General features: G+C 43.8%; 1 protein-coding gene across 8 annotated transcripts in view; it reads left to right on the forward strand.

Annotated features, from left to right (window-relative positions):
* Positions 1 to 5,487: 5,487 nt before the first annotated feature.
* Positions 5,488 to 23,785, forward strand: part of BMF (Bcl2 modifying factor) — a 35,494-nt gene continuing 17,196 nt past the window's right edge. For 4 of the 8 annotated variants that reach the window (XR_005225532.2, XM_037900494.2, XM_037900495.2 and 1 more), the window contains exons 1-3: positions 5,503 to 5,714; positions 8,824 to 9,141; positions 10,334 to 10,497. Coding sequence is in view for 7 of the 8 variants with exons in the window: in XM_037900494.2 (XP_037756422.1) it covers positions 8,829 to 9,141; positions 10,334 to 10,497 (477 nt within the window). In the remaining variant the exon portion in view is untranslated. The other 4 variants (XM_043548863.1, XM_037900496.2, XM_043548864.1 and 1 more) reach the window with 4 other exon arrangements.

The following is a 23,785-nucleotide window of genomic DNA, read 5'->3' on the forward strand; positions in this document are numbered from 1 at the left end:
CTACCTGGTTTTGATATTGTTATGGGAAACAAAGGATGGACGGGGGTTGCCCAAAGGTACCTTCTGAGAGCTTTTCCTCGGAAATTAACCCCCCTTTTTCCTCCTGATTATTTAGTTTTGCATATTATGCACACGTATCACAACAGTGTATTTCAGTGTTTCTCTTACCCTACTATTGGAGCACTCAGACTTCAAAAGCCTATGGGAGTCTCATAAGTCATTTAAAACAAACAAACAATGGTTTTGTTTGAAAATAACTAGCTGCTGTTGGACTCTCACATCACTTTCAAACCCAGCCAACAAATTCCCAGCTCATCTGTTATAAGGACTCTACTGTCAGAGTCAGAACCACTGCCATGGAAATGGCGGGCAGTGCAGGGTCCTAAGCACAGTGGGGTTTGAATAATAAGATTGAATGAATGTAAAAATGACAACATGATTTTTGGAAAAAAATGTTTCTCTGTAGTGTCTCTTCTTGCACCCTGTTCCCCTAAAATTACACAGTGTATTTATTGCTTTACATGCGTTAGAGATGGGAAAGACTTACTACTTCTAGTGACTCCATTCTCCCACTTAACCAACCATAGCAGTGGTTCTCAACCTTTTGGGGCTCAGGACCCATTTGTAAATGTTTATGGCCTATCATGACCCAGTAAATAGTCTGGGGGTGGAGGCCCTGGGGTGGTTTTGATTGGAGCCCACCCCCCTGAGGGGGGTGGGATTGGGTCCTGCAAGCCACTCACCCCACAGTAGCAGCTCCTGTACTGCGGGGCTGGCTGGGCTTGGCTCTCCATTCCAGGCATTGCAACCTCGAGGATTGCAGCGCCACTCAGGTTTGGCCCCACCACCCTCACTAGACCAAATTTGAGTGAGTGAAATTGTGACCTGGCCCATGGGATTGTAGTGCTACTCACTCAAATTTGGCCTACGTGGACTTTCATCATCATGACCTGAGTGGTGCTGGGACCCCACAGGTTGCAATGCCTGGATCAGGAAGGCAAGATCAGCCAGTCCCACGGGACAGGAGCCACAGGAACTGCCACGTGACCCTTTGAAACATTCTGGTGACCACTTTTGGGTCCTGACCCAGGAGCTGAGAAACCCTGCTCTGGAGAATATTCTTGAGCAGTCCAGTCTAGTTGGGAGGCAACATGGTCTAGTTGATAGGTCACTGAACTAATAGTCAGGAGATCTGCATTCTCTTCCCAACTCTGCAGCTGACCTGCTGTGCTACTTCACCTGCCATCCTTTGTCTGTCTTCTCTATTTCGACTGAAAGCTTTTCAGGGCAGGAGCTGTCTGTTACTACTTGTCTATACAGCACCTGGAACAATGGGGCCCTGTTCTTGGTTGAGGCCTCTAAGTGCAATACAAATAATAATAATAATAGCTTTAAATGACTCAGGTAGTAGGCTCAGGGCTTCTACCACTTCCTTTGGGAGATTATTCAACACTAAGAGATCTCATTCTTAAGAATTTTCTTCCCAATGTTCAACCAAGATCTGGCTTTGGTTTAATTTCATGTCACTGTTTTGGGGTGGGGTGGGTTTTTTTGGGGTGGGGGGAGAGTTGGAGGATTTTTTTTTTCAGTATTCTTAAATCACAGGAATACTGACTATTTCTTGCGTGTGTGTGTAACTCTGGTAGTTTGGTTGTAAGAAATTTCCATTAAAAATAAACAGGGGGAAAAAACAAAACCCCAGAATAACTCGCTGAATGATGAAAGCGTCTTAAGGAATTCCCAGACTTCTCCAATAGGCGAAGAACAGGGCTTCAGCCTCATTTCCCTCCTCCCCTAGCCTTACCCCTAACGTACAGATGGCATACAGGCTCTTCCATATAACTGCAAAATGTAGCAGGTCTTATTCTGATCTCACATCAGTTTTATGCTGTAAACAGCACGATGAGGCCTGGCATGTATTATCTGCTTACATCTCATGAAAGTTTATTGACTTCGGGGGAAATCCCCTTTCTGAGTGGGTAGACTGGCTAGGATAAGCATGATGAGAGAGAAAGGAAGTGGAACCCTCTACACACTGACCTGAGAGCCCAGCAGTTACATTTTGTACCATGCAGTGTATCTGGAGAGCCCCGTATTCATGATATGGGTGGAGGCAGCAGTTCTCTGCAGCAAGCCCTGAGGGACGATTTCTCTACTGCCCGCCTCTGGCCCCTAGAAAATACCCTCAGCACAGAAGGCCACACAGGTCAGCATACAGGGTAGGTTGGAGGTGGGCCAAGAGGAAACAGCTGTGGCCAAAGCATTGCCTGCACATGAGCTATTATTCAAGGGGGCCCTTATCTACACTGGGAGCAAGGCAGGTCCCCAGATGGGCCCAGAATAAAGGGAATGCAATGGTAGTCCGAAGCCCCTTTTCCCCTGAAGTTTGCTATGCTGAGCTGAGTGCAGAAATGGAGTACCAGAGACTGGGTCCCTAATTCCTATCGTTGGCTAGAAAACTCTGCTAAAAGGATGGATTGATTCACACCTACTGCAGACAGTGTTGTGTCCTGGTACAAAGGAGGTCAAAGGTCCCAAAGGAAAAGCACCACATATCAGAAGGCCTTTAATCACCTCCTCCAAAGACCTGAACATTGTTCTTGACTGGAGGTTTAGAATTTTCCACAAGAAGCCCTTGCTGCCAAAAGTATGTAAAAGGACAAAAGCACTCCAGGTGTAATGTGGAATTGGGGAGATATCAGTGGCAATCCATTCCTTCATAACTTGGGCCTGATTTTCAAAGGGGCTAAACACGTCACAGTTCCCACTGAGTTCAAATGGGGTTGTGAATGCTCAACATTTCTGAAAATCAGGCTTAAGGTATGTCAAGTTGGATACCCAAAAGCTGAGATACCTCAAGTAGGGTGACCATTCATCCCGTTTTGGCTGGGACAGTCCCTTTTTTAAGCCCTGTCCCAGCTGTTCGGACTTTTTTGGCAAAAGAGGGCATTTGTCGTGGCAAGAGCAAAGGGGACAAATGCCCACATTTGTCAAAAAAGTGGGGTGTGGAGCGAAGGAATGTGCAGGGGCTGATCAGCAATGCCAGCCTGGTGCGGGGAGTGGGGGAGGGAGAGCTGGAGCAACCTGTAACAGCATTGCGTGGTGGGAGGGAGGAGGGTAGGCAGGGCTGGGGCAAGTGGCTTGGGCCAGCCCCACGGAGGCGGGGGGAAGAACTTGGGTCAGCCCCATGTGGTGTCCTGTTTTCCCTTTGGGAAATATGGTCACCCTATATCTCAAGCCACTATCGACTTTTAAAAATATTGGCCTTGATTTTTTGGTGCCTCAGTTTCCCCATCTGTAAGAATGGGAATACTATTTATTAGTGCTGTCAAGTGATTAAAAAAATTAATCGCGCTTAATCGCGCTATTAATCGCACTGTTAAACAATAATAGAATACTATTTATTTAAATATTTTTGGATGTTTTCTACATTTTCAAATATATTGATTTCAATTACAACACCAAATACAAAGTGTACAGTGCTCACTTTATATTTATTTTTGATTACAAGTATTTGCACTGTAACCCCCCGCCCCAAAATAGTATTTTTCAATTCATCTAATACAAGTACCATAGTGCAATCTCTTTATCATGAAAGTTGAACTTACAAATGTAGAATTATGTAAAAAAAACCACAAAAAACAAACCTGCATTCAAAAACAAAAAATGTAAAAGTTTAGAGCCTGCAAGTCAACTCAGTCCTGCTTCTTGTTCAGTCAGTCATTCAGACAAATAAGTTTGTTTACATTTGCAGAAGATAATGCTGCTCGCTTTTTGTAAATGTCATCTGAAAGTGAGAACAGGCATTTGCATGATACTATTGTAGCCAGCGTTGCAAGATCTTTATGTGCCAGATGTGCTAAAGAATCATATGTTCCTTTGTGCTTCAACCACCATTCCAGGGGACATACATCCCCTGGTGATGATGGGTTCTGGTCGATAACAATCCAAAGCAGTGCAGACCAATGCATGTTCATTTTCATTATCTGAGTCAGCAGAAGGTTGATTTTCTTTTATGGTGGTTCGGGTTCTGTAGTTTCCACATCGGAGTGTTGCCCTTTTAAGGCTTCTGAAAGCATGTTCCACACCTCATCCCTCTCAGATTTTGGAAGGCACTTCAGATTCTTAAACCTTGGGTCAAGTGCTGTAGCTATCTTTAGAAATCTCACATTCGTACTTTCTTTGCATTTTGTGAAATCTGCAGTGAAAGTGTTCTTAAAATGAACAACATGTGCTGGGTCCTCATCTGAGACTGCTATGACATGAAATATATGGCAGAATGCAGGTAAAACAGAGCAGGGAACATACAATTCTCTCCCAAGGAGTTCAGTCACAAATGTAACTAATGCATTATTTTTTAACAAGCATGGAAGCATGTCCTCTGGAATGGTGGCAGAAGCATGAAGGGGCATATGAATGTTTAGCATATCTGGCATGTAAATACCTTGCAATGCTGGCTACAAAAGTCCCATGCAAATGCCTGTTCTCATTTTCTGGTGACACTGTAAATAAGAAGAGGGCAGCATTATCTCCTGTAAATGTAAACATACTTGTTTGTCTTAGCGACTGGTGAACAAGAAGTAGGACTGAGTGGACTTGTAGGCTCTGAAGTTTTACATTGTTTTGGTTTTGAGTGCAGTTATGTAACATAAAAAATCTACATTTGTAAGTTTCACTTTCACAACAAGGAGATTGCACTACAGTACTTGTATGAGATGAACTGAAAAATACTATTTCTTTTGTTTATCATTTTTACTGTCCAAATATTTGTAATAAAAAATAATAGACACTGATTTAAATTACAACATATATGAAAATGCAGAAAAACATCCAAAATATTTCATAAATTTCAATTGGTATTCTCTTGTTTAACAGTGCGATTAAAACCGCGATTAATTTTTTAAATCATGATTTTTTTTTTTAGTTAATCGTGTGAGTTAACTGTGATTAATCAACAGCCTTACTATTTATGCCTCTTTCCATGGCACTTCAACATCCGTGGATGACTGCAAGGTATTACCATTGTTGTAGCAACCCCTGCCAGTTTGATGTCATTCCCTAATCTTACAAGCATACTCTCTGCTCCATTAGACAAGTCATTAATGAAAAATAATGAATAGTACCTGACCTAGGATTGACCCCTGCAGGGCCCCGCTAGATACACCCTCCCAGTTCGATGAGGATGGTCTTTCAACCACTTGTGCACCCCACCTTATAGTAGTTTCAGCTAGACCACGTTTCCCCGCTTTGCTTATGAGCCCGTCATAGAGGACTGTGTCAAAGACCTTATCACAAGTCTTCCTGGCCCTGCAACCCCTCGGGCTAGCTGTAGCATAACAGCAGACGGAGCCTCCCTTCACCAGCCCTGCTGTGCATTGTGCGCTTCATGAGGCGCTGGGGATTTGCCCTGCCTCCCTTACTCTGGTTTACATGGAAGGCTGCACATTAGCGTCTGTCCCTGCTGCTGAGGCAGCGCGGGGGGGGGGGGGGGGGACGCTCTTTCCGTATTGGCTGGTTGGCGTGTACGTCACTGGGAGGCGGGGCTCCTATCAGCTGTTTGGGGGATGCCAGGAAGCAAGTGTATTTTGGAAACAATGCGGCGCGGCGGCGCCTGAGGCTGCAGCTTGGGAGCTCCTCGCTCTGCCCGGGCTCGGCGCCCGCGCCCCTCCGCCCGTTCGGCGGCGCCCTGCCCTGCCCTGCCTCCCCTGCCACAGGTGAGTGCCCGCCGGGCCGGGGGCTGCTGCCGGCCGCCTTCCCGCTGCGGGCATGGAGCGGAGCGCGCCTCAGCTCTACCGCGGGAGGCGCTCCCGGGCGGGTCAGTCAGGAGGTCCCTTTTCACCCCGTGCTCCCCGGCTCCTGCCCTACCCGGGGGGCAGAGACCCCGCACGCTCATGGCAGCGGCTCCGGAGCTGCTGCTGCTGCAGGGGGGCTCAGTCCCGGCGGGCACTGACCTAGCAGCCCGCCTCTGGTCCAGGCGGGGCTGGCTGGAAGGGGGCCGTGGATCAGGAGCCCTAGGGTGGTGGGGAGAGAGCGAGCCTGTGGCAGCTTCTCTCTCGGGTGCCTCTTGGCTGGGCTTGGGGCCGAAATCGAGCCATCCCGGTTGCAGCACTTTGTGCCATAAGGGCCAGGAGTCAGGTATGGACTGAGAAGGGTCGGGACCTGCACTTAAACCCATGGGGTTTGCAGTTACCCGCCTAGAGCGGGTGCCTTCCGTTCTCCCCGGTCTGGGTCCTGGAGACCCCAACCCTCATCACCTCAGCATGGAGAAATCCGCACTCTGCTGGTACCGTTTAGTTCACTACGCTGAGTGACCCTCTTCCCCCATCCAGGAAATGGCTTCCCCTGTTGGCATCAGGGAGATGTTTATATTGTCCCCAACTGAGCCTGGGTGACATCTGTTTCTCTCTGTTCTGTGAGCTCATGAACCCCAAACTGGTGACGGGGAATCTTCTCGCCAGTTACTCTCTGACTATAAACTGTACCTCCTTTCACCAGAAAAATATTTGCAGTATCCTCAGTCCTAGTCACCTTGGTATCTGATTTACTTAAAATAAATAAAACTCCTCTTCTGTTGAGTTTCCTCAACCTGATGTGATCACTTCCTTATAGTTAGATTCATGCAAGTAGCTGTTGAAAAATACTTGTGCCTCTTTGGCAGTGAGCTAATTCAGTGTATTGCTCACAAAGCAATTATTCGGGCACTTGCCAAAGGCAGAGACTTTTAAAAAATGGTGATTTGCATAAATGTTAATAATCATAAAGAAACAAGTTAGTGCTAGCATTATTCCAAAGCATATTGCTTTTTGGAAACCGTTACCTCTAGTATGAAGTGCCTGTATAAGACCATGGCTCGTACATACAATGCTGAGTACACTTGTGATGCTAGAAATTATGGTAGTGTCCAATAGCCCAGATAATGTGTTTCCACTATTGAATCTCTTCTGGGGTTTAAAGTTTCTGTTTTAAACCTTGCTGGCCTCAAACATTGTATTTAAGTCCTCTGTACGGGTATAACTTTGTGGTACGTAAGCCCACAAAGGGAAGGAAATGAAGGAAAGAAATATGGTAGTCCTAAACTTAGACCAGCCAACTTTGTTTTGGGAAGCAGGCAGAGGCATGTGTATGTTGAACCCTCTCTCTGTTTTTACTGTCTGCTTATCTTGAGAGTAGCCTCTGATACTGTAATGTATAAGAATTCCACTGTCAGTGTGCTCAGGCTTTCTCAGATAGCAGGTTTTCTTGTCTCCTCAGGAGAATGCGGTAGGCAGATTGAAGGTATGATACTCCATGCATATGTGCTCCCACAGTCATAAACAACCCTTGCAAACTCTGATTTGTTTGATGCATCTCCCTTTGAGAAACTCTATTTTTGCTGTTCTTGTTTTTGAAGGAGCTAGCAAACTTTATTTTGGGGTCATGAAGAAATTAAGTGGCTCTTCGGGTAGGTGATGCTCTGGACTTGTCAAATGTCTTCTTCTTTGGGCCTCAGAACAAAGCATGACCTCATCTTGGCCCACCAGAATAGGATGTGGACTAAGATTTCTGACTGTTCTGAAGCCCCTTTTGTTAAATGTTTTGTGTACCTAGTAAACTTCCTGGCTTTGGAGTTTGTCACATTTAGCTTTTTGTACCAAATGTAGCTATAACTCGAGTTATACATTTTAATGCTATTTGCAGTTGTAACCTCTTTTTGAGAGCGGAAAACCTTATTCCTTCCCATCTCTGTATCTTCTTTAGGACAGTGGTGGCCTGAGTTCATATTTACATGGGAGGAGGTACATGTGGAGAACGGTGAGGGAAGTACTGGATAGATTGTCTTTTTATTTCCTTTAAGCGTAGGATTCCTTTTACTAGTCTGCCATCCTGTTAAGTTTTGGTCAAAACCAGAGCAAAGGAGATATGAAGAGTTGAACTTCACTTCCTTGTTTAAAAACTGAGTGGAAATCCTGGGGATGGATCTCTTAGGAGACTGTCTTCAAATAGGGTTAGATGCACAGGTAACAGGAAAGGATTGCTGGATTCATTGGCCAGGCTGCTTCTGCTTATCCTGTGTTAGCAGAAGCTCTAAAAGAGTGGTTTTCATTTTCCTACCCTCTTTTGCCTGGTGTTAGGACATAATGGGGCTCAGGAATATACTTCGACGTGTATAAAGGCACTGCTTGAGATACTGGCATGACCAAATACTCACTGACTTCTATAATTCTAGGGTGAACTAAAGGAAGGGTGTTTTGGATAGATTCTGTAGTAGTGAAGGGTACGTGGGGGTGGTGGGGCTGCATGAGTTTTGGGCATTTGCTTGGTTAGGTTGTGGGGCAGGGAATGAAGTAACCAGCGGTTATGGAGTGTTTGACAGAAAGCAGTATGGACAAGACTTACGGTTTTATGGCAAGTCTCTTACTATTTGGTGTAACCTAAAGGTTCTGAAATCAGAAGGCAAATGTAAAGATTCCCAAAATGTGTGTGTGTGTGGAGGGGGGTGGCTATGCAGGTTGGATTTGCTTTTTAAAACAATGTCCCTCTGTCTCGCCATGACTATTCTTTTATTGGGGGGGGGGCGAGCGGTCTTTAAGACTTCCAACCATATGTGGAGCCTTTTTGGCTTGCAGAGCTGTCTCTTCAAGGGCTCCAGAACTTGACCACAAGGCCTTAATCATCAGCTTATTTCTGATCTTTTCAGGTCATGTACGCTTTGTTTTAGGAGGAAAAAGCTTGGGGAAGTAGGGAGAACTGTGTGTTCCTGGATGGAATTAGGGGTGAGGGGGTTATTCTGGACTGCACTCTGGTTGTATCTTAGCCATTTTCTCAAGTGTTCATTTGTTGCAGGAGCAATGGATCCCCCCAGCTACCTAGAAGAGGACTATTCCAGCTTGGACGGGCTGGATGATGACGTGTTTCACTCTGACTTTGGACTCACAGGTCAGCCTGGTGAGATGACCCCTCCTGGCATTTTCACACAGAACCAATCCTACAGCTGCCTGCTGGGGAGGTTTCAACTGTTCCCACTCACACACTGCTGTGGTCCAGGTATCAGGCATGCTGAGCAGCAGGACAAGGCAACCCAAACACTCAGTCCATCCTCTTCCACTCAGGATGTCATGTTGCCATGTGGAGTCACTGAAGAGCCCCAGAGACTCTTCTATGGTAAGAGCACTCCAGCATCACTAGCTTTGCAGAAGGGAAAACTGCCCCTCTAGCGCTTCCCCTCTTTCTCCCACTGGACAAGAGAGGGTTACTTATTCTGCTGCACCTGAAAGAAAGACAGCTCTCTCTGCTTCTCACCCTTGCCTACTCACTGCAGGAGCTGTCCCTTTTCTCACTGCTTCTGCCATCCATTAAACACCAGCTCCTCCCCCCCCCCCCCCCCAAACTCCATTATAAGGCAGTTGAAGTTATTGCTAGACACCTACAGCAGCACTTAAGGCTGAGACCCTCCTGCAGGCTTCAGAGGGCGATCAAGTGCTTCCCTTGCCCCAGTGCACATTCTGCCAATTTGCCTGCGAAGAGTTAAATCTTCCCTTTCTCCAGGCTGCCCAGGTGAATCTTGTCATGTGGATGGGACTGCATGAGTGTTGTCAGTGCAGAGACAGTAAACACAGAGGTTCAGATGTTGAGAGTCTTTTGTTGGGTTCTTGGCTGAGAAAAAAGTTGTCAGATAAATAACATGAACAGCCAGTTTTTTAGTGGTAAAGAGGTAATTGGCCTGAATTTCTGTTAAAGCTGAATTGGCGACATGAATCATTCCTGACTTACATTTCAGGTTTTAAAAAAAAAGCCATTCTCTCCCCCCACCAACAACTTTGAGTCAAATTCTGCCTTTGTATCCTCACATGTGGCACCTGTTATAAAGTGTATCCCAAGGTGCAACTTGGTCCTAAATGCTGGGCGGTTGTGAGTGATGCCTGATTTGGAAGCTGCAGCAAGGATTATGCCAGGAGATTATTGATGTTTAGGAGGGACATAGGTACTGCATAAGTGTAAGACTGTCATTCCAGATAAAATCCCAACATTGACTGAACTATAAACAAGCCTGATCCATGTGTGAGAGCTTTCCCTATCTCAATGTGGTTTTTTTCTTTCAGGTCACTCGGTTATGGGAGGAACATAATACACTCTGCTGGATCAATGTAAATCTACTTAAAACTCTGAGTGAATGTTTTACTGAATACTTAGTATGATTAGTCATTGTTTAGGCTGCAGAAACTGGACTTTAGCCTGAGTCAGAAGTTTGCAGTTACACAGGTTTTCCTTCATGATGTGTAATGGTGAGAAGGGGAACCAGGCTTTAAGCTGGGAGACCAAGCCATTGAGCCGTCTCATCTCTAATGTCTTGCAGGGAATGCTGGGTACCGTTTACATGTCCCCCCAGTTGGCTTTGCATTGAATCCACACCTGCAAGAGGAGCCTCGGGAAGGTCAACGGGAAGCACGTGCTGAGGTTCAGATTGCAAGGAAGTTACAATGCATTGCAGACCAGTTCCACAGGCTCCACATACAGAGGGTAGGTGTTCTTTTTGGGGGGAGAAGGGGATTTGGTTATCCAGGCATGGCATCCAGGAGCCTCTGGCTCATCTGACCCTTCACCTCCCATCTCTGTGTAGTCATTGTCCATGCTGAATACACACTTGTGCCACTTGTTGTGGCTAGAGTCTGCACCGTGAGCCAATCCTAATCGATGTCTGTCATATTTTGGCTAATTTCCATGCCGCAAAAGGCATCTGTATGACATCATTCCACCCTGCCTTCTAATCTCTGAGTAAGAGGGAACTAGAAGTCCCTGATAATCCAGGGTTTAGAATGGGCATGTCCAAAGTGCAGCCCAGCGCTGTCCTCCTCTTTGACATGAAGGTAGCTAACAGAGTGCACAGGCTCTAACGTGCAATACCTCATCATGATTTGAGCAGACTTCCACTAAGATCAAGGAGTGCTACATACTGGGACTGGTAGCTGCTGATGCCCTCCTGTGGTCTTCAGAGGGCGAATGCTTCCCTCACCCCAGTGGAGTCATTTAAAGGTGGGCACTGCTTTGGTCTTACTCAAGTTAGGTGAGGAATTTAGCTCCTGGAGAGTTGCTGGGATGGCCCTTGGTTGGGCAAAGTTTGGGTTCACTTAACTTTTGGAGATGAAGGGTCCCAAAGTTTGCTTCTCATGACCCAACAGCAGAATTATTAAGGGAATGTTCTAGAAAGACCAACTGAGGAAATGTGAAAGTTGGCTGTCTGGACTGTAGGATGTCATTCTGACATCAGAAATACCATATCACAAGTTATTTTTGTGCATTGTTTGTTTTCCCCACCTTCTAAATGGCACTCTTACTAGCTGTCCCTGTCTCACTGTGCGCTTGCTTCTTACAGCAAAGGGAAGGGTAACAATCTTTGCTGTCAGGGAAGCAGTGGAACTGGTTGTAACTTGACCCTTTCCATCTGGGGAGTGTAGCTATCCGATGTCTTTGTCAGGGAAATGCATCCAAGAATGCCCCCCTCAAAAAAACAAAAACAAACCCAATAGAAAATCTTGGCCTGTTCCCTCCCCTCTCCCCCAGGCAAGAAGCGTGTGCTGTTATGGCACTGAGAGAGCCATGCGACTGACTGCAGTGCAGGACATACGTGGGGAATGACTGAGCCAGGAGAATAGAATTGAATCGCGTGTCAGCCAAGCTTGTGGGAGAGTTAGTAAACAAAAGCATCCGCCTGCACTACCAGCTCCTGCAGCCAGCCAAGGAGGAGCTCCTGTGTCTTTGTTTGAACTGGAAGGACAGACAGTTGAAAAGGAGGGGGAGCTGTTCAACCATTTAAAAAACAAAACCAAAAACAGGTGTGAGAAATCTCAGCCAGTGGTTCTGCAGGACTTGACACTGGGATAGGTACTGACATTTAGAACTGCTCAGGGATTCTTTTCCTTAGGAGAGGGGTAGTACTGAGCCCTTGTGTTAATGTGGAGCTGTGCCTTCGACCACATAGAGTTTTAATGTCCTATCTGTGCCAATGCATTCTCTTCCCTACTGACCCTGCTTGGAGGACTTCCTTTGGCTGTTGGCACAATCCATAAATAAAGTTCTGTGCCTGCTGTTTAAAGGACAGTTAGTGCCTAGAGACACACGAGCTGGCTTATGATGGGCTGTGGTTTGTCCTTTGGGGCAGCGGAAGGGGCAATCTCTGAAAATAGGAAACCTGAGCTGCCATTTGTCTGTAAAGCTTCTATTTTGCTGTGAAACTAACCCCAAAACTGGGCGCCCCATTTCAACAACTCAGAGTCTTGGTCACAGCCCACGATTCCAGGGTTATAACAGGAAACATTTAGAATATCATAGCATAGTCACAACCACACTCCTGAACACCTGGAACAAAGAATAGGGCCAGTGGGATGTTCCTCCAACAGATATGAGTGTTTGGTGGATCCTGAGCTGGCAAAATAGCTGCCAGTTGCTGCACTAGTATGTCGGAAAAACTTCCAGTACTGGAGTTATTTGTCCTGTTAGCTGTTTGGCATATTCAGGCTTTTTATGCCTTCATTTGATGCAATGATATATTCAAATAAAATAATTGCGTCTTCATCCTCAGTATGGAGTTAGAACAATGATGTGATATTATGTAGCACTTCATGGTTTTACTCTACTTTTTACTCTGTTACTCTGAAACTCTTCAAAGTGCTTTTCAAATGTGGGCTACTATAGAAAATATTTCCACATCCAGGCTCTGCTACTTAGAATTGCTATGGTCAGTCCATGGTTCTGCAGGGCCCTTTTCAAACTATGCACAAGGGACCTTTAGTTCTCTCCTCACTCTTGCGTGCCCCATAGTGCCCTCCATTTGTTTAAGGCTCCATACCTTCTGGTAATCTCCCCTCTTACCCCCTGCCCCCCAATGCCCCCACCATGTACCAAGAAACCAGGAGGTGGAGCTAAAACGCAACTTTCTGTGTGCAGGAGAGACACTGGAGAACTCTCTTCTGGTTTACTGGAGGTAGACTGGAAATGAATGGGAAATCTGGGATGTTGCTGTGATTGGTAGGTTGGGTGCACGCATGTATGCTGTGCTGCTTGTGTGTGAGCACCTAAGTCACTTAAACCTGAGCTTTACTTGCTGCGATAACTCAGTGGAACACTTCAGCAATTTCCTACTGAAAAGGCACTTACTGAACAGGCTGCAATTTTGTGGGGTCCAGTTTTATTCTATCCCTCCCTCATCCCTTAAATCCAACATTGGCTACTGTGCACAACTGTAAGATCATGTCACAGAAGGTAAAATTGTCTCTTTAGGAGTAAAGACCTAGTAGCCCAGGACAGTTCTGGGCTTTATTCCAAGTGGAGCCACTGACTTGCTACATGTCCTCAGACAAGTTTCTTGACCTCTTTGTGCTGCAATCAAGTCAGCTGGAAGATTGGGTTAAAAAAAGCAGCACCTCAATGAGAACCAGATGCTGAATCAGAGCTGAACTATCGTGGTAAATAAGTACATTACAACCAACAACAAAGCCCCCTTCAAACACATCGGAAATCCCGCAGTTGATTTAGGTGTGCTGACCATGTTCAGAAAACAATGGGACCTAGCAATAGAAATTTATTGCTACCCTATTTGGAAATTCCCCATGTATGTTAGCAAATTGTCTTGATCTAATTGTGAGGAAGAAAACTGTGATTGGCCTGAGCATTGGCCCTGTGTATGAAACGTTTAGGACTAGATCCATACTGGTTGTGGGCAGGTCTCTGGAAATGAGCCCATTGCAGTAAAATTAAAAACAGCAAAATAAATTCTTCCTCCTGAAAACTTTCCACTTGAAAGTGAAACTTGTCATGTTTCACATATGTTTTTTCTTATACAAATTCATCATCTGAAGCCTCTCTTGAAACATTTTGGATTATCCATCCATTAGGGAGTCTGTGGTCTAAGACCCTCCAGTATAGGCTGTAGGCACAGGACATTGTCCAAGATTTATCCATCCCTTTCTGCATCACAGTTGCTCACGTGTCTAGTGATTTTTTTTTTTTAATTTTTTTACTAAACATTTTTCATCAAAAATCCTGATATGTCAAAACTGAAACTGTTCTGGATCATTTTCAACAAATTTCCCATTTGGGGGATTTTTTATTTCAAAAGTTACCAAATTGTCAAAACATTCTACTTTAACACTTTCAAAATGAAAAGGTTCATTTTTGGTTCAAAACTGATATAAATAAAATATTTCTAAAAATATAATATATAGAAAAAAGCTTGAAATTAATTTTTTTTTAATGTTATCAAAATCCTTCAACATATTTTGATCTTTTTTTTTTTTTTTGGAGGGGTGGGGGTTTGTTTTTGTTTGGCAAACATTGGAGACTTTGACTTTGTCTTGATTTGGGATGGGGGAAATTTTAGACATCTCAAAATTCTCTTAGGATGGGGAAACTGATTCCTGCTCTGTTCTAATTGCCAATGAAGCAGTGAGTAGAGGGTAAGAAAAGGCCTAGCTATGGGAAAATTGAGAGTTCTACATAAGTAACTGCAACAAAGGTTTAGCTTGGGATAAAAAGGGCCTAAGGGGGTGTCTTGGGGAACTCTGGAATAGCAATGGGATTGCAGCCTAAATATATGGTGCTTCCCCCACAGTAAAGTGAAATAATAGTGCAGGACACCTCAAATGATGTGGGATGAATTTCAGAAAGTGGAGGAAGTAACCACGGGACAGCCATTTTAGAGTTGATTCTAGCCAGCTGGGAGGAATTGGTTGCAAATCTGAAGCAGGAAGGCAGTTTGAGTAACGTGATCATGAAATGATAGATTTCATGATTCTAAACAAAGACAGGAGTGAGAGCTGCAGAATTAGGACAAAGGACTTGAAAAAAGCAGACTTAAATGAACTTGGAGAACTGTTAAGTAAAGTCCCATGGAAAGAAAATCTAAGGGATAAAAGAGTTCTGGAGAGCTGGCAGTTTCTCAAGGAGACCATATTTAATGCACAGCTGCCAACTATTCTGATGTAAAGGAAAGATAGGAAGAAGAGAGAGAGGCCAACATGGCTCCATCAGGAGATCTTTAATTTTCCAAAAAGTGAAATCACGGAAGAATTGCTAGGGAGGAGTACAAAAGAATAGCACATGCATGTAGAGACAAAATCAGAGAGGCCAAGGCACAAAATGAGTTACACCTAGCAAGGGACATTAAATAACCTCTTTCTTGTTGCCTTTAAATACATTAGGAGAAAGAAAAAGATGAAGGAAAGTGTAGGTCCTCTACTTGGTGAAGAAGGAAAATTGTTAATTGATGACATCAGGAAGGCTGAGATGTTTAATATCTATTTTGCCTCAATCTTTACTAAAAAGGTTAATGGTGACCAGATACTCAATACAATATAAACAACAAGGGGGAAGGAATGCAAACCAAAATAGGGATAACAGGTTAATTAAGCTAATGTATTGAAGTTGGAAGACCCTGATTAAATTCACCATAGGATACTTAAGGAAATAGCTGAAACAATCTCAGAACACTAGCTATTATCTTTGGGAATTCATGGAGGATGGGTGAGGTCCCAGAGGACTGGAGAGGGAAAAACATAGTATTTGTCTTTTAAATAGAAGACCAAAGGGGACCTGGGGATTTATAGAGCAGTCAGCCTAATTTGATACCTTGAAAGTTATTGGGACAAATTATTAAACGATCAACTTCTAAGCACCTGGAGGATAAGAAGTTTATACAGAATAGCCAACAGAGATTTGGCAAGAACAAATCATCCTAAACCAACGTAATTTCTTTCTTTGACAGAGTTACTGGCCTAGTAGATGGAGGGAGCAATAGACATAAATCTTGATTTTTCGTAAGGCTTTTGACACAGTAATACATGACATTCTCATAAGCAAACTAGGGAAATGCAGTCTAGATTAAATTACTATAAGGTGGGTGTATAACTGGTTGATAAGACCATACTCCGAGTAGTTATCAATAGTTTGCTGTCAGACTGGAATGGCATATCTAGTCGGGTTCTGCAAGGGTCAGTCCTGAGTCTGGGACTAGAAAATATTTTCATTAATGACTTGGATAATGGAGCAGAGAGTGTGCTTATAAAATGTGCAGATGACACAAAGCTGATTGCGTACACTTTGGAAGATAGGATTAATATTCAAAACGACCTTAACAAATGAGGGAATTGGTCTTAAATCGACTGGGTAGGTGGTAGTATTGCTGAAAAGGATCTGGGGGTTATAGTGGATAAACTGAATACAAGTCAACAATCTGATGCAGTTGTGAAAAAGGCTAATATTTTGGGGTGTATTAGCAGTGTCATATATAAGACACCGGCAGTAAATCTGCTTTACTCAGCACTGGTGAGGCCTATGCTGGAGAATTTTGTCCAATTCTGGGTGCCACACTTCAGGAAAGATATGGAAAAATTGGAGAAATTCCAGAGGAGAGCAAAAAAAATCAGAAAAGGTTTAGAGAGCCTGACCCAGGAGGAAAGGCTTAAAAAAAAAAAAACTGGGCATATTTAGTCTTGAGAAAAGAAGACTGAGCAGGGACTTGATAACATATTTGGAGACTTAAGGACTGTTACATAGAGGATGTGCTCAATTGTTTTCCATGTCTGCTGAAGTAGCACAAGGAAAAATGAGTTTAATCTGCTGCAAGGGAGATTTAGATTACGTATTAGGAAAAACTGTCTAACTACAAGGGTAGTTAAGCTCTGGAACAGGCTTCCAAGGGAAGTTGTAGAATCCCCTTCGCTGGAGCTTTTTAAGAACAGGTTGGACAAACACCTCTCAGGGATGGTCTAGAAGATGTGCTTCGTCCTGCCTCAGTGCAGGAAGCTGAAGTTGATGACCTCTCAGGGTCCCTTCCAGCCCTACATTTCTGTGATTCTATAAACAGTGCAGGACACCTCAAATGATGTGGGATGAATTGCACTCACATTGCCTACAGCCTTGTTTTGTGATAAATAACTTAGTTTTTTTGTGCTACCATAGGCCCCAAGGCACTCTATAAACTGAAGCGCATCCCTTTAATAGTCATTGGGGACAATGGTCACCAGTAACTCGGCGCTTTTCAGTCATTACCACACCGTGGCATCTGAGATACTGCAGCTATTTCTTACTCTAAAAGTAGTAATATCCCATTTTACAAAGGGGGATACAGAGGTTGTGACTTGCCCAAGGTGGCAGAATGACAGAGGAGCAGACCACCGAATAGGACCCAAGAGCTCTGATTCCAGTCCCTTGCTCTGACTGCTAGATCTCACTGAGATCTCTCTAGGGATGGGGGGGATGTTTGGGTTGATTATTAATTGAGGAAGAAAGCAGGGGGTGTATGTGTACAAGCACATTTGTGTGTCAATTAAACTCTCTAGTGGAGAGACAAAGTGAGAAACGCAAACTAAATTCCTCCTTGCTCCTGAAGAATATCCTATTAACTCTTTATGATCTTTTAGTAACTATTCTTGTCACTGGCAAAGGGAACTTGGCTTATTTACAAACAAACATTTTCTTTACTCTGCTGTATGCTGTCCCTTTAAAGCAGCAGGGCTGCTTTTATTCACCCTGATTAGGCTATGTGATGTAATGCAACCCCGTGATGAAAGGGAGCTGCACCTCTGGCAGCACAATGAAAAGTCTCTGGAGCCGACAGCCTCCCCTTGCAGGAGGGCTTGCAACTTCCAGGTTCAGAGAGTATGCGTGAGAGATGGGTCAGTTCAGCAGTGTTTGCTCTGCAGCCAGCTCTGTTTATATCACTCTCTATATTTAGCCTCTGAGTCATCAGAACTGCTGACAAGAAGCTGAACTACCCACAGGCTCCAGTTCTGCACCTGATTGCTTGTCTTTGTGCGTTTCCAGTGGAGTGGGGGCGTATTGCTCTGTTCAAAGTTCCATTTCAGTCTCTTCGGGTATTTTCTTGCAGTAGATCTGAAAGGTTTACTTTTACCTCCTCTTCTACTTAATGTCAATATCTAGAAATAGGGAGACTAGTCCTGCCCCCTCTACCCACTGTCTTCATCAGATACAGAAACTCCTTTGTAACTTCACCCTTTGTGAGGAAGGGATCTGTATAAAACAAAAGTCAGGCGGACCCTGATACATATGCAGTAGAATGGATTACGAACAAGGTAAACCTAGAAAACAGGACTCTAGGTCCTTTAAGGTCTGGGTTAAGCCATAGTTCCCCTGACAACCAGCACCATGTCTCCAAATGGGAGGTTTAGTTTGTTTCACCCCAAATCAAATCAAAGTTTTATTCCAACCTTTTAGTAAGTTTAGTACTAAGTAAATTAGAAAATCTGCCTCCACTTTGACTGAAATTCTCCAGGTGGGAGTACTTTGCTGATGTGGAGAGCAAAGGCATATTGGGCAGGCAGCACCCCACGTGCTAGATTGGGACACTTTTTCAGAGAAGAGAAATTTTCCCACATCTCCTAGGGTTCAGTTTAGGGAGGATGCAGTGGGAGTGTCAGTCCTTAGCTGACACTTCTTGTCAGGGAAGGAGCTTAAGGAGGGTTTTGGCATTTTGGACCCCTGCAACGGATTTAGAGTAACTTGTAAAAGAATCCTGTCCCAATCTGTATAGATGGTGGCTATGACTTAGGGTCTCGAGGGCTATGGGCATAAAGCAGCAGCAGATGGAAAGATCCCATGAGTCTTGAAGAGCCTTTATTCTTCCTCCACCCCGAATAGAAAACACAACTAAATAACCTTGCCAGGTTGCATAGGATAGGAAGCCCTGGGGCCTGGGAAAGTACTGGCCAGCAGTTGCCCTTTCCAAGTTGAAAGTCAGTTGGTTGTTGCCATGGTTTTTGTCTGCTTCCACTTCCTGTAGGCTCAGCTCAAAGAGGAAGGCACAAGTAAATGGTGGTGGTTGTTTTGAGTTAAAAAAAGTCAAGAAATGATTAACCTGCCAAACCTTCCCCCAAGCTGGAGAACCTGTCTTTTTAATAAAGTTAGTTACTTGCCACTCCTGGCATCCTCTTTGTGGTGAGCGTTGGTGTTATTCCTTCCACTGCTCCTGCAGTTGGGCGTCTCTTCAACTTGTTTCCATGTGTCTCCTCCATCCCTGCATTTTGAACCCCCAAATGTTTAGTGGCTTTCTCTCTGTATGTTGATTAACTGGCTTCTGATTTGTGCATCATAAGAACCAGATAGTGCTTGTGACTACTTCTCCCTCTTCCACAAATTTAATTTCTGCATGATGGTGCCATGGTGTCCATTATAGGAAGGATCTATCTTTCCTTCCTTTCAGAAATGCTGCATTAATTTAGATGGAGTAAGTGGCCCAAATGTGTTAACATGACAGTCCCTGTCCAACGTTAAACAGTGTTGAACAAGGTTTAGGGCTTGGTACACAGAGACCTCAGCCTGCTTAGTACCATGGCAAACATGCCATTAAAAATCTTTTTTAACTTTTTATTAAAGATAAAGAAAAGAAGGGAAAACAGTTGAAGCATTTGAAATTAAATAAGGTTTTATTTTAACACCCTCCCTTTTTTCCCCAGCCCTGTTAACTGGAGAGAGTTTTTAGAAAGAAAAACTGTCGGACAGTCTTAGATCAAAGAGAAAAGGAGTAGTTGTGGCACCTTAGAGACTAACCAATTTAAGTTAGTCTCTAAGGTGCCACAAGTACTCCTTTTCTTTTTGCGAATACAGACTAACACGGCTGCTCCTCTGAAACCTGTCTTAGATCAGTGGTTCTCAACATTTTTTCGTTTGCGGATGCCTTTGGAAATTTTGAATGGAGGTGTGGACCCCTTTGGAAACTTATTGTCTGTATGTATAGTTGAATTCTGTTGTTACTTTTCAGTCTGTCTTTTGCGGACCACTAAGACATAGTCCACAGACCCCCAGCAGTTGAGAACCATTGTTTTAGATGGTATCTAAGATGGTAATAACTGTCCTGGGGGGGGGGGGGGGGGGGGGGAGGAAGAGAAGTAGTGAGTTGAGATAGCAGCAATTACAACAGCTCCAGCCTGCGGCTAGAGTCCAATCCTGGTGTATCCCAGGTGGTGGTTGGGATTCAGCTGGAGCTGGTAGAGGTGGTGATGTCATCTGGGTTCCTCTCTGGCTTGGTCTGGTCAGGACATTTCTCAGGATCTGGGTGACGAAGGCCTGGGTGTGGTGGGAGTGGCAGCAGTGATGATGAAGCTCACTCTGGTAGCCTTCATCTGTTCTTCCTTATTTTTCCCCACAAAGTGTTTTTCTTTAAGGAACCAAAAAGGGAGTGATGGGTGAAATAGCCCATCCTCTCATTATTTTGTCCACCAGTTAGGCTTAATATCTGACATGCCAATTTTGGCTTATTAATTTCTGGACACATTTTCTTGTTTCCCAAGGGTGATTTTAACACAATCCTTGAGTTACATTAGCCCTTTTTGTTTAGATTGTCATCCTCTCTTTTTCATACTGTGACGGGTTGGATCACAGAAACCCCCTTGGGGCTGCCAACTGATGTGTCAAGACTGCTTCTGCCCCTGTTTTCCCTGCCAGCTTGAGACTCCAGCACCCTGTCTTGCTGAGCCAGACACACCAGTCTGCTCCAACACAGACCCAGGGTCTGAACCACGTGCCCCAAAGCTGCAGACTAACTGAAAGCAACTTAGGAAGTGTTCCTGTCTGACACTCAGATGCCCAACTCCCAATGGGGTCCAAACCCCAAATAAATCCATTTTGCCCTGTATAAAGCTTATACAGGGTAAACTCCTAAATTGTTTGCCCTCTAGAACACTGATAGATGCACAGCTGTTTGGCCCCCCCCCAGGTATTAATACATACTCTGGGTTAATTAATAAGTAAAAAGTGATTTTTATCAAATACAGAAAGTAGGATTTAAGTGGTTCCAGGTAGTAACGGATGGAACAAAATGAATTACCAAGCAAAATAAAATAAAACACGCAAGTCTAAGTCTAGTACAGTAATAAAACTGAATACAGATCAAATCTCACCCTCAGATGTTTCTTTCACAGACTGGACACCTTCCTAGTCTGGGCACAATCCTTTCCCCTGGTATAGCCCTTGTTCCAGCTCAGGTGGGAGCTAGGGGATTTCTCATGATGGCCACTCCCTTTGTTCTCTTCCACCCACTTATATATCTTTTGCATAAGGTGGGAATCCTTTGTCCCTCTGGGTTCCCACCCCTCCTTCTCAATGGAAAAGCACCAGGTTAAAGATGGATTCCAGTTCAGCTGACCTGATCACATGTCACTGTAAGACTTCATTATCCACTTGCCAGCCCACAGGTACACAGGAAGACTTACAAGTAAAACAGAGCCATCTACAGGTAATTATCCTGGTTAATGGGAGCCATTAAGATTCCGAACTACCATTAATGGCCCACACTTTGCATAATTACAATAGGCCCTCAGTTATATTTCATATTTCTAATTTTAGATACAAAAATGATACATTTATACAAATAGGATGACCACACTCAGCAGATTATAAGCTTTGTAATGATACCTTACAAGAGATCTTCTGCATGAAACATATTCCAGTTACATTATATTCACACTCATTAGCATATTTTTATAAAATCATATAGAGTGCAATGTCACACATACCTTTTCCCATCAACGTTTTTTATTATAGGTTATTGTGACCTCTTATGAACTGTCACATGTTACAGTTGAGCTCATAATTAGAGTAAATTTGCAGGCAGTAAAAATTACAGTAAATTTGCAATTATCACAACACAATCCTATTCTGAGTGTGGCAGCAAGAGAATGGAGCTCCTTCTAAATCAGTCAATTTTCTCTCTCTCCCACTATTTTTACTTTTTCGGAGGTGTATTATTCCCTAGTCATTAGGAGCTCACGAGGTTGTAGTGTGACTTCCTTTGTCCCCTCCCGTCACTTCCTTTTCTAGCTGGTTTCAGAGTAGCAGCCACGTTAGTCTGTATCCACAGAAAGAACAGGAGGACTTGTGGCACCTTAGAGACTCACCAATTTATTAGAGCCTAAGCTTTCGTGCGCTCGTTCTCTATAGATATAGATATATAAATAAAATATATACACACAGATAAGTTGGAAGTTACTATACAAACTGTGAGAGGCTAATTAGTTAATTAGTACTTTTGTAGATTATCACTACAAAAGTATTTTTTCTCCTGCTGATGATAGCTCATCTTAACTAATTAGCCTCTTACAGTTTGTATGGTAACTTCCAACTTATCTGTGTCTGTCTGTCTGTTCCATTCTGTGCATCCAATGAAGTGGGCTGTAGCTCACGAAAGTTTATGCTCTAATAAATTTGTTAGGCTCTAAAGTGCCACAAGTCCTCCTGTTCTTTTTCCAGCTGGGACATCATCCATGATTTCTGTTGCCTTGGGGAATGTGACTTCCCAGTCTTACTAAACTCAGATCTGTTTTGGGGTAGCACAAATGTGCCTCTAGCCACCTGGAACTAAATGTAGCTTTCAACAGTGAGTCAACAACTGCTCCTCGGTTGCAAGTGTTTTTTGCTTCTTTGCGAGAAGTAGCAACTTTTTGCCAAGATTTGTATTGGTCATTAAAAAGGGATGGTCTAATACCCCTAGACACACATCCACTGATGTTCCTGTTTAACAGTGTTGCCACTTACTACCAAATCTTTGTCCCACTGACTTCAACAAAAGTTTGGCCACTGACTGTGGTGGGAACAGAATTTGGTCCTTGAAGAACCACTTGGGGTAAGAACTATGAAGCAAAGCAGAGAGCGACTGACACCCATACTGTGAACAAAGGTACATGGTCTTCTACAAAAGGTACCACCAATGGTACTTTCTCTAAAGAAATGTATGTGTGAGACAGTTTGTTTTGTAAGGAAGAAATCCACAGCTGCTTCTCCAGCATGGGGGAAAAAAAAACAACCTCTTCATCTACCAATCAGCTGCTACCTGTGATTCTAAGAGCCACATCCAAAGTGACGCATTTTGTTTTTAACTGTGTATCACATCCCCTGAAATCATCTTGAGCCACAGACTTGTATCCAAGGGCAGAATATGAATAAAAGTGCTTTGACACAAGAACTGGGATGCTGATTGGTTGGTTGACAGATGTTTTTATATATGAGACATATCACTTATTGTGCACACTGTGCAACACCCAGTAGGATATTGATTATCGAAAACATCTGTTGCCAATTCTTGTCCCTATTCCATTTTTGGCACACTTCCTCCCTCCCATCATGGCTCTTATGTTCTTTATTAACTTGTTTATGTAAAGGCATCCTGGCTGATACGAGCATGGTTCTGGGAATGGAATTTAGGTTTGTTAGCTGACTGTTGCTATATAGCACATTTTTCTCGTAAAATTACCTTTCTTGTGACTTACTGAAACATCCATGATAACAGCTTGGACAGAGAGTCTCATAAGGATATCCTCCTTAAAAGGCTGCAGCTACAACAGGAAGCTGTTTCATCTGCCTCAAACTTTGTGTGTGTCACTTGCTGACTTACTCTAGTGTATAACTCTCGTCTGCTTTAGTCACAGGCTAGTTCCCTTCTAGAGTCATTAACAATTTATATTTCCCTAATATTTTCTCCCAGAGTAAGGTTACGAAATGAATTACTTTTGGCAGGGATATTGTGGGCTAGAATCAGCCTTGGGAAGAATATAAATCCTGCACCACGAGGTAGTGATGGGTAAATCTCAAGGCTGTGTGACTGAGAAATCCAACTGGAAATCTCATGAACTGGCTCTCTTGATATTTCTGGTCCTTTCTGGCAGGCAAGCAGTACCTTGGAAAAAATCCTCTCTTGTGATATTTGAGTATTTTGCTCCCAGTTCTGGCAGAGGCATGTTACTTGAATTTGAAAAGTTACTTGAACTTACTGAAACTTCCAAGAAGGTCCTATTCAGGTTTG

Source organism: Chelonia mydas, chromosome 6 (assembly GCF_015237465.2).
Source record: "Chelonia mydas isolate rCheMyd1 chromosome 6, rCheMyd1.pri.v2, whole genome shotgun sequence".
Classification (NCBI taxonomy): Eukaryota; Metazoa; Chordata; order Testudines; family Cheloniidae; genus Chelonia; species Chelonia mydas.